Genomic DNA, 20,591 nt, shown 5'->3' with positions numbered 1-20,591 from the left:
TTAATTATTATATATATTTCTCTCGCCTCTTCAGTAGCATACGCCGGTGAATAACTTATTCTCACGTTGTCTCCGTTATATATGGTTAATATTCTTCTCAATTATTCAGAATATCCTCCAACTTGTAGCTCCGCTCGTATTTGCGTCTTGCTTCCGAAAGTAAATTTTTTAGAGAATCTCGTTAAACAATCCTCCCGCTGCTATATTTTTTTTAAAACAATTCAAAATGAACCTCTACTGTTCTGCAGTGTCTTCGAAATTTATCCTTTCCGTGACGTACATAGCCTCCTATATGCTGCATTGATGTGAAGTTCATTGCCTTAGTAGATCACATGGGCCATACCTTCCTACGCCGCCATTTTGTTATTGGTCTTCGAGATGCGAACGGGCACAATACAATAGTTGTTTCTTCAACTGTTATGCTCAAATCCAACAATTAATAGATGGCATTAATATCTACAGTTCTTTATTGATATCTTTTTTCAATGTTAGAAACTAATGAGTTGAACAATGGGTAATAAAAAGTTACTCTCATTTCTTCCTCTTAATTTCACAGAATTGGGAACTTGGCTATTAGTCATTAATGGTTGACACCCTACATTTCTTTACAGAAGGAACCGAGATATATTCTTCTTCACAAATCTCTAATGTTGTACTACAGATTTTCATCATAGATTCTCAAGGATATTAACAACATGTGTAGTGTCTTAACACTCTACATTACTGAAATAAGGTTACTTTTTTGACTCTACCGAGCTCGATAGCTGCAGTCGCTTAAGTGCGGCCAGTATCCAGTAATCGGGAGATAGTGGGTTCGAGCCCCACTGTCGGCAGCCCTGAAGATGGTTTTCCGTGGTTTCCCATTTTCACACCAGGCAAATGCCGGGGCTGTACCTTAATTAAGGCCACGGCCGCTTCCTTCCAATTCCTAGGCCATTCCTATCCCATCATCGCCATAAGACATATCTGTGTCGGTGCGACGTAAAGCAAAATAGCATAATAATAATAGCATTTTTTGACTCTGGATCACTTTGTTTACTTTCAGTATCTTTGTTAAGAGCGAGTTAATCACAGAAAGGCATAAATCAAAAGATTGGTATTCCAGTTCCATGTCTTTGGATCTAACATGACTGTGATTAGTGTAATTGACTGCACCTAAATAGCTTTGTGCTGCAGAAACAGCTTCAGCGTGGCAAGCCCACCTAGTCATAGACAAGACTTTCGCAGTCTTGAGGAAAATACCAACTTCTTTACAAACCTTTTTAAAAACAGTATATCTGATAGCTTCCTTCATGGAAGGAATAGAGGAATAGCACAGCACCAAAAAAATTAGAAATTGGTCTATTTTGTGACTTTGGATTACACACATCTACCAATACAAGAATCAAACAAGGTGTGTAGCAATGAAAACACATTATGCCACAATTCTTTCCCTTGCATTTTGTTTGAATGCCCCAGACATGGTTGCAACACCAATAAAACATACTGAACGGGTGAGTTGGTTGTGCAGTTAGGGGCGTGCAGCTGTGAGCTTGCATTCGGGAAATGGAGAGTTTAAACTCCACTGGTGACAGCCCCGAAGATGGGTTTCCATGGTTTCCCATTTTCACACCAGGCAAATGCTGGGCTGTACCTTAATTAAGGCCACGGCCGCTTCCTTCTCATTCCTAGACCTTTCTTATCCCATCGTCGCTATAAGACCTATCTGTGTCTGTGTGACGTAAACCAAATTGTAAAAAACAAAAAAAAAAAAAAAAAAAAAAAAAAAAAAAAAAAAAAAAAAAAATGGAAAACATTCTGCCAATCAATACCAAGTTCTCACACCACCAAATCTAACTGACTGAAAACTGATTACATATCTAAGGCAGGTATTACTTGAAGATCTATAAAATGTTAACTTGCACACTTCTTTTCTTCATCAACTACCTGAACAACCTCCCACATTTGTTTATGGCATGAGCAATCACTTGTGTCATCAGCAATAAAAGATTATGGATATCAATTATGGTTTTAATTTTCAATGATGATGATTTTTAAAGCAGGTAATGAGGGTCATTTTGTATGTTAGGGCTGACATAGCATGCATTTTCTTGGCCTGTTCATCAGATGTTCCTTTAATGAAGGGTCATGGTTAGAAAGAAGAATCCCCATCACACAGTTTTCTGAAGATGACTTCTGAATGGGCAGCACCCTTTTGCAAGACACAGAACGAACAAATATGACAGTTCATCTGGTAGATTCATTCCTGCTCAGAAACATACTTTACCTACTTTCATAAAGTTGGATATCCGGCTCCATGACTAAATGGTTAGTGTGCTGGCCTTTGGTCACAGGGGTCCCGGGTTTGATTCCCGGCAGGGTCGGGAATTGAAACCGTTATTGGTTAATTTTGCTGGCAAAGGGGCTGGGCGTATGTGTTGTCTTCATCATCATTTCACCCTTATCATGATGCGCAGGTCGCCTATGGGAGTCACATCGAAAGATCTACACCTGGCGAGCTGAACATGTCCTCGGACACTCCCGGCACTGAAAGCCATACGCCATTTCATTTCATTCATCAAGCTGGATGCCAACTGGTTCATTGTTATAATTTGACCAGGAAGATGAGTTTCATTTAGACTTCCTAGAATGTTGTTGTTAGCTTTATGAAGTTCCATTTCATTGCTTAGAAATCATTACCTTCAAATTCTAATACTTTAACGGCATTCTAAGAACAATGTAATCAAAATTATCATTGCAAGTTGAAATGATAAACTTCATTGACTCATTATGCTTTGTCCATTGCAGCAACCTTCAACTAAGGGGCATATTTATAAATTTAAAAAAGATTTATAAATAGCAACTTTATACATTTTTAAGAATTAAGTACTGTTTACAGAAATTTTCCAGTTAAAAATATCGAAGTTAAGAAATAAATGTCCATTATAGCGTCAGAGTTGTAAACATATTCTTAAAATATTAATTAAAGCAACATTTTTGTTCAATTTTATATTTTATTAAGATAATTTCTTTTAAGAAACAAACTCAACTATCAGTAGGCCTATTTCTGAGTTATAAGAAGTTAAAATTGTTCTCCTTGAATTTTGTGTAAACCAATTTCTACTGCAGCAAGCAAGCTAGCCTATTGCTTTACGTGACTTTTGATACTGTGATCATAACCACAGGGCTTCCAGTCTCAGAGAATTTGAACCATGCGGATACGCTTCTTTTCATTTAAAAAATCCTATATGCAGAGGACAAGATTTGAACCACAGCAGCCTTGGAGGAAGCTAGTGTCAATATCACTTAGTTGTCGTGGCCCAGGTAAGTAAGTGTGGTCCAAAAGAAGTAATGAACAATTAACATAAGAGGTGAATGAAATAAAACTGGAAGAATATTATTAACATATAACGTAACATATCATATTCAACTTAACAAGACATCTCATAAGGAAAATTGCTCATAATTTGTTTTGCAGAACAGGAATGTTTTCTCGACAGTGGCAGGAGCATCTGAAAATAGAAAGAAAATCTTATGCAGAATTACAGAGTAATATTATAAGTGAAATACATTTAAAAAAAATTAGAATTCAATAAGGAGGAATAATGAGGAATGTTCAGTAATATATATGTTAAAAGGTATCACTGTTGTACATTATAACATCCATTTTTTACAAGATGAGAGACAGTGAAATCTAGCATCTGTCAAGTCTGATATTGCATAGTATAAGATTATTTTTACATTTTACTTAGGAATTTATTTCTTACACATATTATTATTCCTTCCCTCCTTCCTTCTTTCTTTCTTTCTTTCTTTCTTTCCTTCTTTCTTTCTTTCTTTCTTCGTTATGCCCGATTAAGGAGTGCGACAACTGATTTAGCTGATGATGTTGCCTTTTTCTTCTCCCAAAATCACTTTATCATCTCACTGTGGATTTTCTTGTGATCTTCTGACCAGATTTTGTTGGTGGTAGTGCTTGGATGGTGTGTAAAGCAGTGAATGTTAACTAATTTTTTGAACTTAGATCTGTCTAATACAATGTCATCTGTGATGCCTATTTCCTGAAGATCTTTTCCAACTTCCAATTGTTTTTTACTTTCATTGATAGAGCAAGATTCAGAATTCTTTTGGTCTGATTACTCATTTTTAGAATATGCCCGTAAAACTTCAAATGTTGTTCCTAAATGTGTCTGAGATTTTCTCTGAGTGTTGTACAGGTCATGAGATTTCCTTATCATTCCAATTCCCCCTGTACCGACTGGTCCAAAAGTTTTCCTTAAGTTTTCTTCTTTCTTGATTATTATTATTATTGTTATTGTTATTATTATTATTATTATTATTATTATTATTATTATTATTATTATTATTATTATTGTTCCGGAGTTTTTGTGGAACACAGAGGTGAAAGAAGGTGCTGGGGGTGAATGGGTCTAACTACAATGTCAAGAATTGAATTTAGAACTTAAACTGAAGGTTATATTTTTAGAACTTCAAACATAACAATTTTTTCATGACAATATTACAGGTACAAGTAGCAATCATTAAACAAGATGGGGAAAAATCCAAGATTCAGAATCTTAACACTTTGGGCTTTGGGCTTTAAGCCCCTAGCTTTACATTTCCTGAGCTACTAGCTCAAATTTACAAAAGAACACAAATTCATACAAGGGCAGAAATCCCCTAATTCAAAGAGCACCTGCTCCCAAAATTACAACATCTAGCCTTCAAGGGGCATTCATAAATCTTACAAAACCTTGAAAAAGAGCGAACAGGCTCTCAGTTTTCCAAGCCTACTCGAGGCAACCTCAACTTACAATTACAGGCCTCTCAAGGCACTATTTACAAATGGAACTTATTTTTACAGGGGTATTAAATACCCAACCTACTGGGTCTTCGTGGGATAAGAATAACAGGTTCAATTAATGGCCCAAACACAAAATGAATGGAGGCGAATACTTGCACTCCTAGATATGGACACTTAAAACCTAAAGGGCACTAGGCCGATGAAACAGGGGCTATTCCCAAACTATGGAGGTAACTCGTGTAAGGATAAATTAATGCATTACGGAAAGAAAGAAAAAACAGTTGGAAAACGTAGTCACCTCAAACCAAGATGAAGGGGAGCTCGAGAGGGTACATCACTATCTATCCCCGATTTCCAGTTAAAGATTTTATGAAGTTTATACATTAAACGGCAGAAAGTTACAGTTTTAGAAAAGTAGGTTACATCATTAACGATTCGGACCTTCCCCTTGGAATAATCTGCGGAGGTAGCTACAACAAGAAAGATGGAATTATGTGGCCGTACCTGGTGGCAGTTCTAGCTGCCGACGAAAAGGCCGCCCGCCTCCTGCTTTGACACACACGCTCAGTAAGATGACGATCAATTGGCCAAGAGACGTGAAAAGCCGCAGTTTATAAACCCTCAGGGAAGGTTTGAGATCATTCAGGAATAAACCAGCCACACCCTCTCAATTTAATTGGTCCAATTCAAAGTTACACTTCAGGATCAAACAAGAAGCCAGTGACTGGTAGAAAATTAATTACAGAAATTAGGGATTGGTTAGATTCAAAACTGGCGGAAATAAAAGGAAATATTGCCAACCCAAAAATAAATGAACATCAATCAATAAAAATAAACTTATGAATACGAAACTTCTTTGAATTATAAGTTCTTATACCTCGCACCAGGGTGCATGATCATAGATTTTAGTGGTGTCATCTGTAGAAGAATGTCCAAATTTCTTGATGGATAGCATACAAAACTAGTAGAAATTCAGTCAGTTCAGGAAACTTCACAATAACAAAAATACATCTTATTTCTGTGGTGACATCTTCTGAGTAAATTTCTAACTTGGAGTAGTTTCAGTTTCACTGTTTCACCAATAGAGGAGTTCATTTAGGTGCTAGTTTTAAATGCGCGACATTGAGGTGTACCTCCTGGTACTACAATAATAATAATAATAATAATAATAATAATAATAATAATAATAATAATAATAATAATAATAATAATAATAATAATAATAATAATGATATATATATATTTTATTAAGATGATTTCTTTTTAAGAAACAAACTCAACTATCAGTAGGCCTATTTCTGAGTTATAAGAAGTTAAAATTGTTCTCCTTGAATTTTGTGTAAACCAATTTCTACTGCAGCAAGGAAGCTGAAGGAAGTCATTTGACTGGGTCAGGAATGGAATGAATGAAGCCCCCATCTAGCAGCGAGGATACGAATTGTGCCGGCTGCCAAAGCCTGTCGCATTCCTCTGGGGCAATGATTAATGACTGACAGATGAAATGAAATAATATTGGAGAGTGTTGCTGGAATGAAAGATGACAGGAAAAACCGGAGTACCCAGAGAAAAATCTGCCCTGCCTCTGCTTTGTCCAGTACAAATCTCACTTGGAGCGACCAGGATTTGAACCACGGAACCCAGTGGTGAGAGGCCGGCGCGCTGCCACATGAGTCACGGAGGCTTCAACAATAACAGTGCAAAATTTTATTATTTCAAGTGTTAATGAATTAACAACAACAATGCCATAATTTTCTTTTCATAGCAACAGCCTTATGCTAAGTGAGGATTTTTTTAAATTATGGATTTGAATAACACAAAAAACAAGAAGTGTAGTTTTACCACAGCTTAAATTAACACCTGTGTTCTTTCGCAGAAAAGCAAGGTGCGAAGCCAGCAGCCAAAGAGCTTAATTTGCAATAAAACATGATCAGATATTGAAGCAAAAAAAGAGAGAGTTGAATATTTTGACTTATTCCTATCCATTGCAAAAAAAAAAAGAGCAAGTAGTAGTTTATCAACACAACCGACTACTGCAGGCATTCTATTTTGCTGTAATCAAGAGAACTGAAATTGATGTAAATAAAGAATATCATGTATCCATCTGCGGTCTCCATGTTGACTGGAGAATCACCGGGCTACTTCCAAACACATGGCAAGAGCCACGTGGATTTGTCTAGGAACTGTCACTGCCTCATCCTATTGCCGTGATTACATCAGACTGTTACCTGATGCCACTAATGTCAACAAGTAGATGAAGTGCCACTCTGATATGGATTACGAGACAAATAATATTCACTGTCTATGAGGAATAAACAACAAGTGAAAAACAAATCTCTTCTGGATATTGAACAACTCAGAAAAGAAATAAATTAAGGAAGGTTCATGGATTTGAAGTTGTGGCCAAAACGTAAATATGTAATAAATCATTCACAACTGCACATGTAAGGAAAAATTCACACTTTTAATATTTCTAATATTTCAATAAAATTAAATTCTTGGAGAGAAATACAGTTTTGAAATTGCAATATTTAAGAAAATTTAAAAAAATAGTTTACATACAGGTGGAAACACACTATCGTCATGTTCCGTGAGCTCGTGTGTATCATGTCGCAATCTAACCTGTCCAGAAAGATGTACTAAGCCTTTTCCACAATGTAAAAAATGTAGCTCATCTCACGGCTGTCCACGTTGCCTGATGTCATTGTGACATAGAATTAGGTGAGAACGTTCCTCACGTGGAGCACAATTTTCTGCTGTAGCACATACTGTATGTGGCAACGTGACATATGGATAAAAGTAGCTTCCTTCAGCGCTATGTAAGAAATGTAAATTGAATTGGTGATGATACATGAGAATCTCTATGACATACAGTAGGTTCAATTAACTATAGAAACCAATAAATGCGGCATAAGGCATGGGACAAATTAGGAAAAAAATTAAAGTTCCTAGGTGAGCACAAAAATGAAATAATTTTAATAGGGCTGCCGACAGATGGATTTGAACCCACTATCTCCTGGATGCAAGCTCACAGCCGCGCATCCCTAACCGCATGGCCTACTCGCCCGGTAATCAATCAATCAATCAATCAATCAATCATACTAGTGGCTTTACGTCGCACTGACACAGATAGGTCTTATGGTGACGATGGTATAGGAAAGGCCTAGGAGTTGGAAGGAAGCTGCCATTGCCTTAATTACGGAACAGTCGCAGCATTAGCCTGGTGTGAAAATGGGAAACCACGGAAAACCATCTTCAGGGCTGCCGACAGTGGGATTTGAACCCACTGTCTCCTGGATGCAAGCTCACAGCCGCGCACCTCTAACTACACAGCCTACTCGCCCGGTAATCAATCAATCAATCAATCAATCAATCAATCAATCAATCAATCAATCAATCAATCAATCAATCAATCAATCAATCAATCAATCAATCAATCAATCAATCAATCAAGTACTATCTGCACTGAATCTTCTATTAAGTATTTAAAAAATGTTAAATAATATTTTTGTGCCTCGAGTGTTCTCCATATCTTTTGTCTAACATGTCTAGAGTCAAATTTTAGATCTCAATAACTTTAACTGCATAACATCTTTACTGCATGGTGAAAGAAATAGAAAAAATCAGTTTTTTTGGAGTTCACTGCTTGCTGAAACCTCAGTAAAATGAATTTAAAGTAGCCTATTACCGTACTTTCTTTATAACACACTGAGAAGTTGTATGCCTATGATATTTCTTGTTAAAGGCAGGGGGCTCCTACTGATATTCTCTTGTTACAAAGACTGCAATGAATATTGTTTTTTTAGAATTCTAAACAAAGTACCGTACCAAGAACTTGAAGAGTTTTAGAGTATGATACAAAGAAGAGGCACTTTGGTCATGGGAGTGAGAAGTCCACTAAGAAGAAAGAAGTGAGAGATCATTTGTGATGGCTAAATGATCTGGGCGTGGACACTGTGTGAAGAACAGAGGGAAAAGATAATGGAAATTTTTTGTGTGTTATGTTTAAAGCAATGAGAATATATTGGAAAAATATATCTTCTACCCAGTTTTATTGCAACTGAAAAATAATTAGTTGCCTAAACCACTTTCCCTAAATTTGTAGTATTATTTGTTTAAAAGAAGCTAGATTTTTCATGAATAAATAATAACAATTATTATTATTACTACTACTGGCACCAATACTTCACATTTTGAAAAATATTACATCTATGTCAAAGGTGCAGATACCTACCCATTTCAAAATGTTTCTCAGTAAGTCCAGCATCCTTCCTTGCTGATGACAATGCATTTTTTATCGCAAAGAATACAGAGCAGCTGAGACAAACGGCAGGCTCCCCAGTTGCTGGAAGATATAATGTTCAAACATGTGAGATCATCAATTGTAAATTTATTTTATATGTACACAAATTGTATCATTATAAGTACCATAGTTATTAAAATCTTCAGTATTTTCTCATGCAAATAATTGAATGTTGTTGAGTTCCATGTAATTATCATATAGAATACATTATTTAGCCATTTTTGAGGAGAATTTAACTACTGTCACAGCAACAAGTTTATTGTTAAACTCTGAAGAGTGTTGTCCCAGGCTGATTTAACTGTATAGTTTCTTCAGGCTGGAGTGATTATAATAAGCAAATATCAGAAGAATACAGTAAAATAACATAGGAGAGCTTAATATTGCAAAACTGGTGAAACTATAGGACAGTTCTAACCAAAAACAACATTTTAAAGCTTTATTACATGCATGTAAAATACAAAGCAATGCAAAGCTTCAGAATCCATCAGGCACTTTATTTCTAATGCCTTCACACATTGGGACAAAATGAATAAAATATGAGGCAAATCTAATTTTGATGTTGTCTGAACCGTGAGTTTTATCTTCCCCCGCCTTAATGAACTTGATAAATGCGCAGCGCTACTAGTGAGCTCACTGACATTTCTTGTAATTAATTGTGCGTGTTTCTGTCTATCTTAGCCATTGAGATGTTGTAATAAATGTGTTCGCTCCCTGTTCCTCACTTATGGCTCCATGGGCAAGGACTTGGTTCCGTCCTGGGGTGTCCCTTCTTTCTTGCATTAATTTTGGTATCTCGATCTTCTGTCATGCCTCTTGCATGCAGTTACCCCCTCCCGGCTTCTCCGAGAGAGGGGGCGTGCTGACGTTGGACTTGAGTCCTTCCCCTCCCAGCGAGCTGTGCGGCTCGCCGAGCGGTGGACGGACTGACTCACCTGCTGCTCTTGGTGCAGAGCACTTCTCTTTCATTGAACCAAGGACTGTGAGGGGGGCATGGGAGGTAAGATCTGCAGGTTTTCTACATGTTGGTAGGATGATGGGAGGAACTAAGAAGTTGTATACTGATAACAGAAGGCTTGGTGCCGAGGTATTATTGAGAAATTAACTTGAAGTATTCTAGCCCTTATTTTCTATGTTTGTTGTATCATAAGGAAAGAGCTCACGGAAATGAGATGAAGGTGCCAGAATGTTCTGGGCGTGTAGTTCGAGAAGTGATGGTTTATGTTTGTAACAGTGCCCATATGGGATGTTAATTTTTCGTTCTCCTTTAGAGGATTTTTCTTAACCTTTTGTAGTTACTGAGCTGTATATACATTGCAGCCCAGTTGTGATATGTTTGTCATTTATTTAGTACCAAGGCGCACAGTTTGTGTTCACATTACCCCTCTTGTAGGAGCAGTTTTACCTAGGATGAATGATGGAAACGGGTCAAAACCCTCCTCTTAACCATGTTAGAACTCAAACGCTTCCGAATATGTTTATTTTTAATTATGTGTAAAATAAATGTACTAGTCAAGCTGTTCGAAAACTTCGTCTTGACATTATACCTCTGGGTTGGACCTTACATTTATTAATCCAGATCCCTGGCCTGCTCTCCCTTGGGTCGTCCTGCCGGTAGAGTCAGGCACATTGTCCATAAATTTTGCTTATTTTTTTCAATAACAATCTATCTTCACTGTAGGTATATTAAATCTGAGCATGTAACACAAAATTTTGAGAAAACTGATGCTAATCCATATGTGCTATATATCAACAGAAAGATCTGAATCTTGGCATCACCAAAAAGAAAATATATATTTCAGCAAGTCCTTTATTTGACTAAAAAAAGTCATTTATTTATAAAATATGATGCTGCAGGCATTGAATTTCTATATAACTGCATTCTCTGGTAGATGGCTCTGTTCATGTGTCTCCACTGATCTCTCAAAATCTACCACAGTGACACGCCAAACATCCGATGCCACCTTCCAATGTTTATCACAAGGGTTTGTTTAAGTTCAGCGCAGGCCTACATGCAGTGCTCTCAAAGTTAATCATTTTGTTTGTAGTTCTTTGACTGCATACAACTTACTTCACTTGCTTATCTCATAGTCTGCACTTAGTAACCTAATTATTGCTCTTGAAGACCTTGAAGATGTGGTGCTCTTGTTCACGTATGTAGATGTGGAGGCTATCCTTATTCCTTAGCATTTTCATGTTTGTCCTTGTTTCCTCTTTCTGTTTATCTTCATAATATGATTGATTGATTGATTGATTGATTGATTGATTGATTGATTGATTGATTGATTGATTGATTGATTGATTGATTGATTGATTGATTGATTGATTGATTGATTGATTGATTGATTGTCATTGCATTTTCCTATTTCTGAATGTGTTCCTATTCATGTTTCCATTCTATAAATAATTTAGTTTGTCACTTGTTTATATGTTAACCCATAGGGATCCTTTTCTTCTTTTGTGCTTGCCCTGTGTTCTAAGCCTTTAACCACCTGTATTCTTCCATTTTCCTGTATTCATCCCGCTTTCTTCTTAATCTACACTTCCCACACCAAGGCTGAAGATATGTCGAGATAGCCCTTCAGCGAGTGTTGAAGCCTTCCTTCCTGATGGTGCAGAAATTAACTCCTTGGGGGCTGAGAAATGGATGTCAAAAAATTCAGATTAAGGCAGAGAGAACCAATCAATTTCAAAGCGGCAGTGTATAAACATGCGGATATTGTTCTTGTCCCTTTGTGTTTTCATGTTTTCTTCCTCATTTCATCTTTCTGTTGCTCTCTCTTCCATTGTTAACCTGTCAGTGTGTTCACTCCAAAAATAAATAAATAAACGAATGAATGAATTTACCTAACCAACCAACTAACAAACAAACTATTTTTCTATTTGAAACTTTCAAAGGGTCATGAATCACCTGAAACATTTTACTTACTTTTAGAGCGAAGCACTCCTACTGGATTAGGAGAATTACCCTGCAATTCCACATTAAATTCAACAGGGATATCCCGAGCTCCTGGAGGTTTGTAGTTCTGAAATCAAAAAGAAAACTTTCAGTCATAACCTTCTTTAGGAATATACAAAGCATGTTTCTTTAAGTAAGTACTGTTTTTAAATATGGCCGCTGCAGTGCTTTGGTCATCAATCAGAGCAGGCGTGATCAGTACGTACATATGTAGGCTAGCCACAAATGCCATTACAGAAGCATTTGCCTGTATTTATGTTTGTTTGTCTATACTGAAAATGCCTCTACAATTAACGGTCCCACCGAGTGTGAAGCACGGGCTGTGATTCATTTTCTAAATGTAGAAGGCATGAAAGCTTTTGAAATTCATTGGCAGATTAGTTAAGTGTATGGAGAACACATTATGAGTGAAGGAATGATAAGAAAATGGGTTAGAGCATTTAAAGAAGGCCGTACTAATGTCAATGAGGAGAAGCTTAGTGAGCGACCATCTGTCATTACCAAAGACTTGGTGCCAAAAGAGTTGATGTAGAGGTTCGAGAATACAGGCGTTTTAAGTTTTCGTCATTAAGTTATGAGTTTCCTGAAATTTCAAGGAGTGTTCATTATGAAATTGTATCAGGATGCTTAGATTATCAGAAGTTGTGCTCATGCTGGGTACCGAGAATGCTGACAGAGGCAGTACTTCGACTTTTCTTGAGTGGTACAATAATGAAGGTGGTGCGTTTCTAAGCTGAATTGTCATCAGCAACAAAACATAGGTAGCTTATGTTACGCCGGAATCAAAAAGTCCTAACCTAGTGCCTAGTGACTACCACTTGTTCCTGCACTTGGAAAAGCATTTAGGAGGTCAATGCCACAATGATGATGATGATGATGACATAAAAATGACAATGCTACAGTGGCTGACACATCTGGCAGCAGATTTCTACGAGGATGGAATTCTTTTTTTTTTTTTTTTTTGCTAGTTGCTTTACGTCGCACCGACACAGATAGGTCTTATGGCGACGATGGGACAAGGAAGGAATAGGAGTGGGAAGGAAGCGGCCGTGGCCTTAATTAAGGTACAACTCCAGCATTTGCCTGGTGTGAAAATGGGAAACCACGGAAAACCATTTTCAGGGCTGCCGACAGTTGGGTTCGAACCTACTATCTCCCAAATACTGGATACTGGCCGCACTTAAACGACTGCAGCTATCGAGCTCAGTGGGATGGAATTCAGAAGCTGGTTTCATGATATGACGTGTGCCTTAATATGCTTGGAACTTAGGTTGAGAAATAGTTTAAGATAAAGGTTTACATGTAAAAAAAAGAATTGTTCAAATAAACTCCATTACTTTTTTCCTACATCAAAACAGCACTTGCTTACAAAACATGCCTCATACTTAGGTACAAACAAACAAACAAACCCCATGGCACTACAGCCCATGAAGGGCCTTGGCCTACCAAGCGACCGCTGCTCAGCCCGAAGGCCTGCAGATTACGAGGTGTCGTGTGGTCAGCACAACGAATCCCCTCGGCCGTTATTCTTGGCTTTCTAGACCGGGGCCGCTATCTCACCGTCAGATAGCTCCTCAATTCTAATCACGTAGGCTGAGTGGACCTCGAACCAGCCCTCAGGTCCAGGTAAAAATCCCTGACCTGGCCGGGAATCGAACCCGGGGCCTCCGGGTAAGAGGCAGGCACGCTACCCCTACACCACGGGGCCGGCTCATACTTAGGTACAGTAATAATAAAATAATTTCTTTTTTAAAGTGGTACACATTGTGTCTACCAATGTCAATCATATACAGTTGGGTCATATTATTGTGATCATTTCCTACAATTGATATATTTATAGTGTGTAGTCCACAAAGTTGTGATCTGGCAAGGTAGGTAGGCCACCTGCATACACATATCACATGTTGCTGTCTTGGGTATAAGGAGCGATTTTACCTAAGTCAACAACAGAGACTATTATTGGCTTTTGGGTCAAAGTTGGCAGTAGTTCTGAAACAGCATAGATTGTGAAGTGTTTGCACACTCTTATGAGTGGACAAAAGGTACCTTCATGAATAAATTATGTGCAGTCAAGAGAGCACAATGCAAGATTGATGTGAGAGGTGAATGTCAGTTATGACAGTGAGTGAGCGCCATTAGACACATTACAACGGAGCAGCTCATTTTCAAAATGAACTAGGGAGCTACCAACTATGTGTATAAAACAATAGTTCAGTGAATCATATTCTGTAAGAATCTCTGAAGTAAGCATTGGTCATTGCTGCTCCATTAATAAAGGATCATTGGCAGAAAATGCTTCGATATGCATGACAGTATCACAATTGGAGACCTCCACTGATTTTCTCAGATGAGTCCCATTTTCTGCTTCATCAACCAGACGGACATTGGCATGTCAGGTGTGAAATAATAGAGAACACTCTGCAACAATTGTTGGAAGGACACAAGTTGGTGGCAGCAGTGTTATTGTCTGGAGAATGCTTCTGTGGCATTCTAGAATCACAAAACCATGTGGAAGGCACTCTCACTAATCTTTTTATGAATATATCCCTGCAGATCATGTACACCCATACATGATGACTGTCTTTCCTGAGATAAACAGGATCTTCAAACAAGACAGTGCAACATGTCACATGACCCAAAATGTCCAATAGTGGTCAGAAGAGGAAAACCAAGACTTTCCTGACCCCATATATTTTCCAGATTTAATTCAGCTGAGCATCTGTGGGACCATCTTGATCAACATGTCTGCTATATGGATCCTCCACTACACACCCTCACAAACTGTTTGATGCACTGCTGGTAGATTGCTCCAGGTACCTGTGACAACCTACCAGCACCTTATTGAGTTACTACAAGCCCATGTAGCTGCTGTCTGTATTGCACATGGCATTTACTCAGGATATTAGCTGGAGTTTATCAGAATGTGACTCATTTCTGTAGAAGATAAAGATTAGGTTAATGAAATATGATCCCTGGAAAGACCAAATAAACCTTACTAAAAGAGGTCTTACAAGATTTTGAATAGAGAATCTCATAGCAATAAGAAGACTGTTGGAGTCAATTTGCTTCAACATACCTGTCCTTGGACTAAATGACAACAATTAAAATGATTTAAAACATAATAGGACTGGTGTTTAGGTTATGCATTCTGAGGACATGAGAAACCTCCATGGCTCAGGCAGCAGCACGCCAGCCTCTCACTGCTGGGTTCTGTGGTTCAAATCCCAGTCACTCAATGTGAAATTTGTGCTGGACAAAGCAGAGGCAGGACAGGTTTTCTCTCTGGGTACTCTGGTTTCCCCTGTCATAATTCATTCCAGCAACACTCTCAAATATAATTTCATTTCATCTGTCAGTCATTAATCATTGCCCCAGAGGAATGCAACAGGCTTCATCAGCCGGCACAATTCCTATCCTTGCCGCTAGGTAGGGGCTTCATTCATTCCATCCCTGACCCAACTGACTGAAAACAGGCTGTGGTTTTTCATTTTCATTCTGAGGACATAAATTATAGCCTATGATGGTATTCTAATAACATCAGCTTATCTTATTGCTTATTGCTAGTCTCCTGGAAAATCGTCGCTTTTTTGTTGAATTCCAAGGACGCCAAAGCAGATGGAGAAACTAAAGGAATGGACTACCTCAAGGCATTGTACAGGCTCCTATTCTTTTCAACATCTACACTAATGACCAGCCATTACCAGAAAATACTAAAAGCTTTATCTATGCCGATGATCTTGCACTTACTACTCAAACTGATACCTTTGATGAAGCAGAGATCTCTTTAATTGCTGCATTAGAAGAGCTAGGAACCTATTATGAGAAAAACCAACTCAAACCAAATCCAGCAAAGACTCAATTTTGTGCGTTCCATCTGCGGCATGCACAGGCCTCTCAGAAATTCAAAGTACTATGGAAAGGGAACTTACTGGAACACTGCTTTACACCAAAGTACCTGGGAGTTATGCTGGATTGCACATTAACATACAAGAAACATTGCCAAAACTTAAAACAGAAGATATCTGCTAGAAACATTCTACAAAAATTATCAGGAACAAGTTGGGGAACACAACCACAAACAATTAGAACATCAGCTCTAGCTCTATGCTACTCTGCAGGAGAATATGCCTCCCCAGTTTGGTACAGGTCAGCTCATACAAAGCAGGTCGACATCACTCTAAACCAGGGCCTCTCAAATGCCCAAAATCTCACGTGTGCAATTCGAGGCGCAAGAGCTCCGTGCACTGTGCATCGGTCGTACTCGGCTTGTCTCGGACCAACGCTTCGTCTCTGGGCTACTCGGCTAAGCTCGGCTCTACTCTGCGCAACTCAGCTCGTATTTGGAGCGCTACGGGGCAAGTGTGGAAGAGGGAGACGGGTGAGCGAGCAAGACAGGCGTGAGGAAAGAGAGTGTAAGCGCTATTGCTCCAAATCGAGGAGTGGGGGGTCTGCACTCTGGTCAACCAAGCGAAGTCATCTTTTGCACCGTGCACAGTGCATGCACTTGGTGCATGCACCCTGACAGGCCCTGCTTTAAACGAAAGCTGCAAGATCATCACTGGATGTTTGAAACCTACACCCATCGAGAAGGTCCAACTTTTAACTGGTATTGCTCCCGGTGAGATTCGTAGCGAGGTAGCAGCTAACAAAGAAAGACTCCAGTCATCTTCTTCAGAAGCACATCCTCTCTATGGATACCACCCAGCCACACAGCCACACAGAGGCTAAAATCTAGAAAAAGTTTTCTCCACACATCAGTTAACCTTGAGGGGAAATCAGAGAATGCTAGAGTCACAATGTGGAAAGAAAGAATCAACCACCTTTCCAACTGGATAGAGCTGAAGGAAAGTCTTCCATGTGGACACCAGGAGAAGTGGACAGTATGGAAAGCCCTTAACAGACTTCGTACAGAAGTCGGCAGAACAAAAGTAAATTTGTGGAAGTGGGGCTCTTCAAGTGATTCATCACATTGTGATTGTGGAGAGCAGCAGACAATCCAACATCTATGTCAGTGTGTTTTATGTCCTTCAATGTGCACTATGAAAGACTTGACTGCAGCCTTCCCAACGCTATTGACGTTGCCCAATACCAGGCAAGAATCATCTAGCTCTCGAATATTGTTGCTTTATCTGTGATTGTATAATAGACCTGTATATTTGTATAGTAGGAATGTAGATATCATGTTTTTGTGTAATATCTGTAAGTAAAGTTGATACTTCTGACACAAATAAAGAAGGTTGCTATATTGACCCGAATATAAAACAATATTTTTAAATATGAATAAAGTGAAATGTTTCAAGCTTTGGTGGCTTTTCTTAGTTTGTGGCTTGTGATTAGTGTTTGGCAGAATCACTTTCAAGAATCAAATACAATGCATTTGAGAAATTTTGAGAATTGGTACTTATATTTGAAACCATATTCTCAAGTACAACACAAATTGAGTAGCCCAATGGTAATTTATGTGGTACAAGACTTGAAAAAATTGGCCTTTGGCCCCTTACTCTTCAACCTTCTATTGAACTGTCTAACTGTTAATCATGTCAGTGTTTTCTGGGCTTGTAGGCTGTGGTCCAGGAGCATGTGATGGTCCCTGACGTTTCACCAAAGACTGTGCTCGGCATAATCAAGGATTCTGACTGGCTTTGATTGTAGCGAAGCTCACAGTGGAATGGAGTGGTATTGCAATTACACCTCATTATACAGTGCAGGCTACAGTAAGCTGCTCACCTATTGGTCTGCCATGTTTGAGGGGCGGTCGCTGACTGGCTGTTCTTTGGCCAATGATTGAAGCATGAAAGAGCCCTGTACGTCAACCTCCCTTGGCAGAGACAAGCAACTGATCACCCATTGCTTTTTCTGGTCTACCACGACCATCATATCTTCCAGGATTTAAGGCTTTCAGGACTGGAAACCACGCTTTGTTTACCCGTTCAGATTCCTCCTTACGGTGGGGTTGGTGTGCTTAAGGATTTCAATGGTTTCCCTTTGTAGCTGGGTGTGATAAGCTACAGTGGTTCACATTACTTTGGTGTTGCTGTACTCTATATCATGGCCTGCTAGCAGTGAATGTTCAGCGACTGATGATCTGTCTGCTTGTCCCAGGCGGCTCACATAACAGACATAGCCTTGATAATGCTGAGCGCAGTCTTCGGTGAAATGTAGGAACCATCACATGCTCCTGGATCACAGCCTACAAGCCCGGAAAACACTGGCATGATTTGTAACGCCGGTCATGAGAGCCTCAATTGCTATACTTAATTGCTGATATACAAAAATCTTCTCCTTGTAATATCTTGTATGCAGATGGCATAGTTCCCATAAGTCATGACCCAGTGAACCTCCAACATACTTTGGAGAAATGAAGATCATCTTTGGAAACAACTGGATTGAGGGTCAGCAGGGAAAGACAGAATACATGTACTGCAATTTTTCACACACCAACAACCAATACACAATGAACCTTCAAAACACTGTGCTTGAATTTGTTGATGCTTTTAAATATGTAGACAGCATACTCTCAAGTGATGGATTCATTAACTCTGAAATCAAACAATGGACAGATGCACAATGGCAGAAATGGAGAGAGTTAACACAGGCACTTTGCGACAGAAGAAAATACATTTCCCTTCAATTTGTTTAGGTATATACAGTGACTTACCCAGGTCCGATTAGTGAGGAGACGGCCTGTATCTGGATCAAGGATGATCTCTTCAGAAGTAAAACATCCCATCCCCATGATGAAGGCTCCTTCAACTTGTCCTATGTCCACCTCAGGACTAAGGCTTTTGCCAGCATTTTCCAGGATGTCCACTCGCTGGACCTGGAGATGGATATCCTTCAGTTTTATGTTTGTTATTGGATATGTATAATTATTTTTCCATAAAGAATAGTGGGGGTCATTAAACAGGCCAATATATGAATATGACAATCATATTAGAGTAGATGTAGGATGCATAAGCTACTTTATATCATCATTGCATCTGCGAAAACCACTATGTTATAATATTTTTGGAAAAATACTGACCTGCAGCACATATATTACGAAGAACGAGAATTCTTCAATATTCGGCCAATACTGAACCTTAGATGACATCACATCACCGGCCAATGTTCTAAGCTACAATATTTCACATAGTGGTTTTTGCAGGAGCAACGACGATATGTACCTATGACAAACCAGTCCATGGACTGATGAACCAAATGTACATAGGCCTAGTCTATTTTCAAGTGTAACATCAAATTTGTTTAAAGAAATAATTCAAAGCAGCTACTCCTATACTAGCTGAGAAATGTAATGGGGAATTTTCCAACCTTCTTCACACACAAACTAAAAGGGGCCCCAGGGGCCCTCAACTTGGTAGCATGGGTTGGCAACTATGGGGCCCTTAGCAGAGTCCTGGCATTACTTCCACTTACTTGTGCTAGGGTCCTCACTTTCATCTACCCTATCTGACCTGCCTTGGTCAATTTGTTCTTTTCTGACCCTGACAGTATTAGGTATTGAGGCTCAGGGAGACTTCCATTTTCACACCCTTCATGGCCCTTATCTTTCTTTGGCCGATACCTTTATTTTTCGAAGTGTGGGAATCCTTCCATTTTTTCTCTCTGATTAGTGTTAATAGGAGATGCTTGCCCAGTTGTACTTCCTCTTAAAACAATCACCACCACCACCACCACCACCACCACCACCACCACCACCACCACACATATCATCATATTCTCACACCTACCTATTTTGGCACTGAAAATGAAAAAAAATGTTAATGAAAGCATTTGCTGTTAGAAGTGTATGTTTGTGGATTTGCTCATGGGTTCAAAGTCATCTTCAGCCTATAAATCAACAGAACATGCTAAGTTTTGTTACATAAATACAGACAATATAGATTAGTATTACAACCTAAGGTGCATATAAATATCAAACATAAAATAAGAAACATATTTTGAAAATGAATGAATGAATGAATGAATGAATGAATGAATGAATGAATGAATGAATGAATCAATCAATCAATCAATCAATCAATCAATCAATCAATCAATCAATCAATCAATCAATCAATCAGTGGATAAACCTTTTGTATTGTGAATGTTAGACGTCAATACAAGTTACAGACAAGTGAGAATCCGGTACCAGAAATAAGTTAAAGGGTGGAACTGTACAAGTGTTCAGAGAAGAATGTTTGCTCATTTATATGAGCCTCTTGTTTATTTTTTACACACTTTTGTATTTCTATAATTCTAAAGAATTTAATATGGAGCCCCTGATTTCAACACGAAAAATTTTAAGGTGCTGATCCAAATTGAAGAAATGATTGTTTGTTACAAGGTATTTGGAAAACCATGACTCTGTAGGCTTATGTAATTTCCATGATCTAATATATTCTTTCGTCCTGATTTAAAAGTTTCATCCTGTTTGACCGACATAAACAGAGTTGCAGTCACTGCACTGTAAATTATAAACACCACTGATGATGTCCTTTGTTTTAGATAATTTTGAGAAATAAGAACTACATTTACATGCTACAGAGTAACTCTGTCTTTGTAGCAGATTC

General features: G+C 38.6%; 1 protein-coding gene across 2 annotated transcripts in view; it reads right to left on the bottom strand.

Moving 5' to 3' along the window:
- Positions 1-1,775: 1,775 nt before the first annotated feature.
- The window catches only part of LOC136877471 (uncharacterized), a 169,427-nt gene continuing 150,611 nt past the window's right edge, over positions 1,776-20,591 (bottom strand). For both annotated transcript variants that reach the window (XM_067151530.2, XM_067151532.2), the window contains 4 exons: positions 18,698-18,859; positions 12,010-12,106; positions 9,015-9,125; positions 1,776-3,491 (listed from right to left, as the gene is read on the bottom strand). In XM_067151530.2, coding sequence (XP_067007631.2) covers positions 3,424-3,491; positions 9,015-9,125; positions 12,010-12,106; positions 18,698-18,859 — 438 coding nt within the window. In that variant the 3' untranslated portion in view covers positions 1,776-3,423. The remainder of the gene's footprint in view (positions 3,492-9,014; positions 9,126-12,009; positions 12,107-18,697; positions 18,860-20,591) is intronic.

Source organism: Anabrus simplex, chromosome 7 (genome assembly GCF_040414725.1).
Source record: "Anabrus simplex isolate iqAnaSimp1 chromosome 7, ASM4041472v1, whole genome shotgun sequence".
NCBI lineage: Eukaryota > Metazoa > Arthropoda > Insecta > Orthoptera > Tettigoniidae > Anabrus > Anabrus simplex.
The sequence above is the reverse complement of the archived record's forward strand: the minus strand, read 5'-3'. Positions and strand labels throughout refer to the sequence as shown.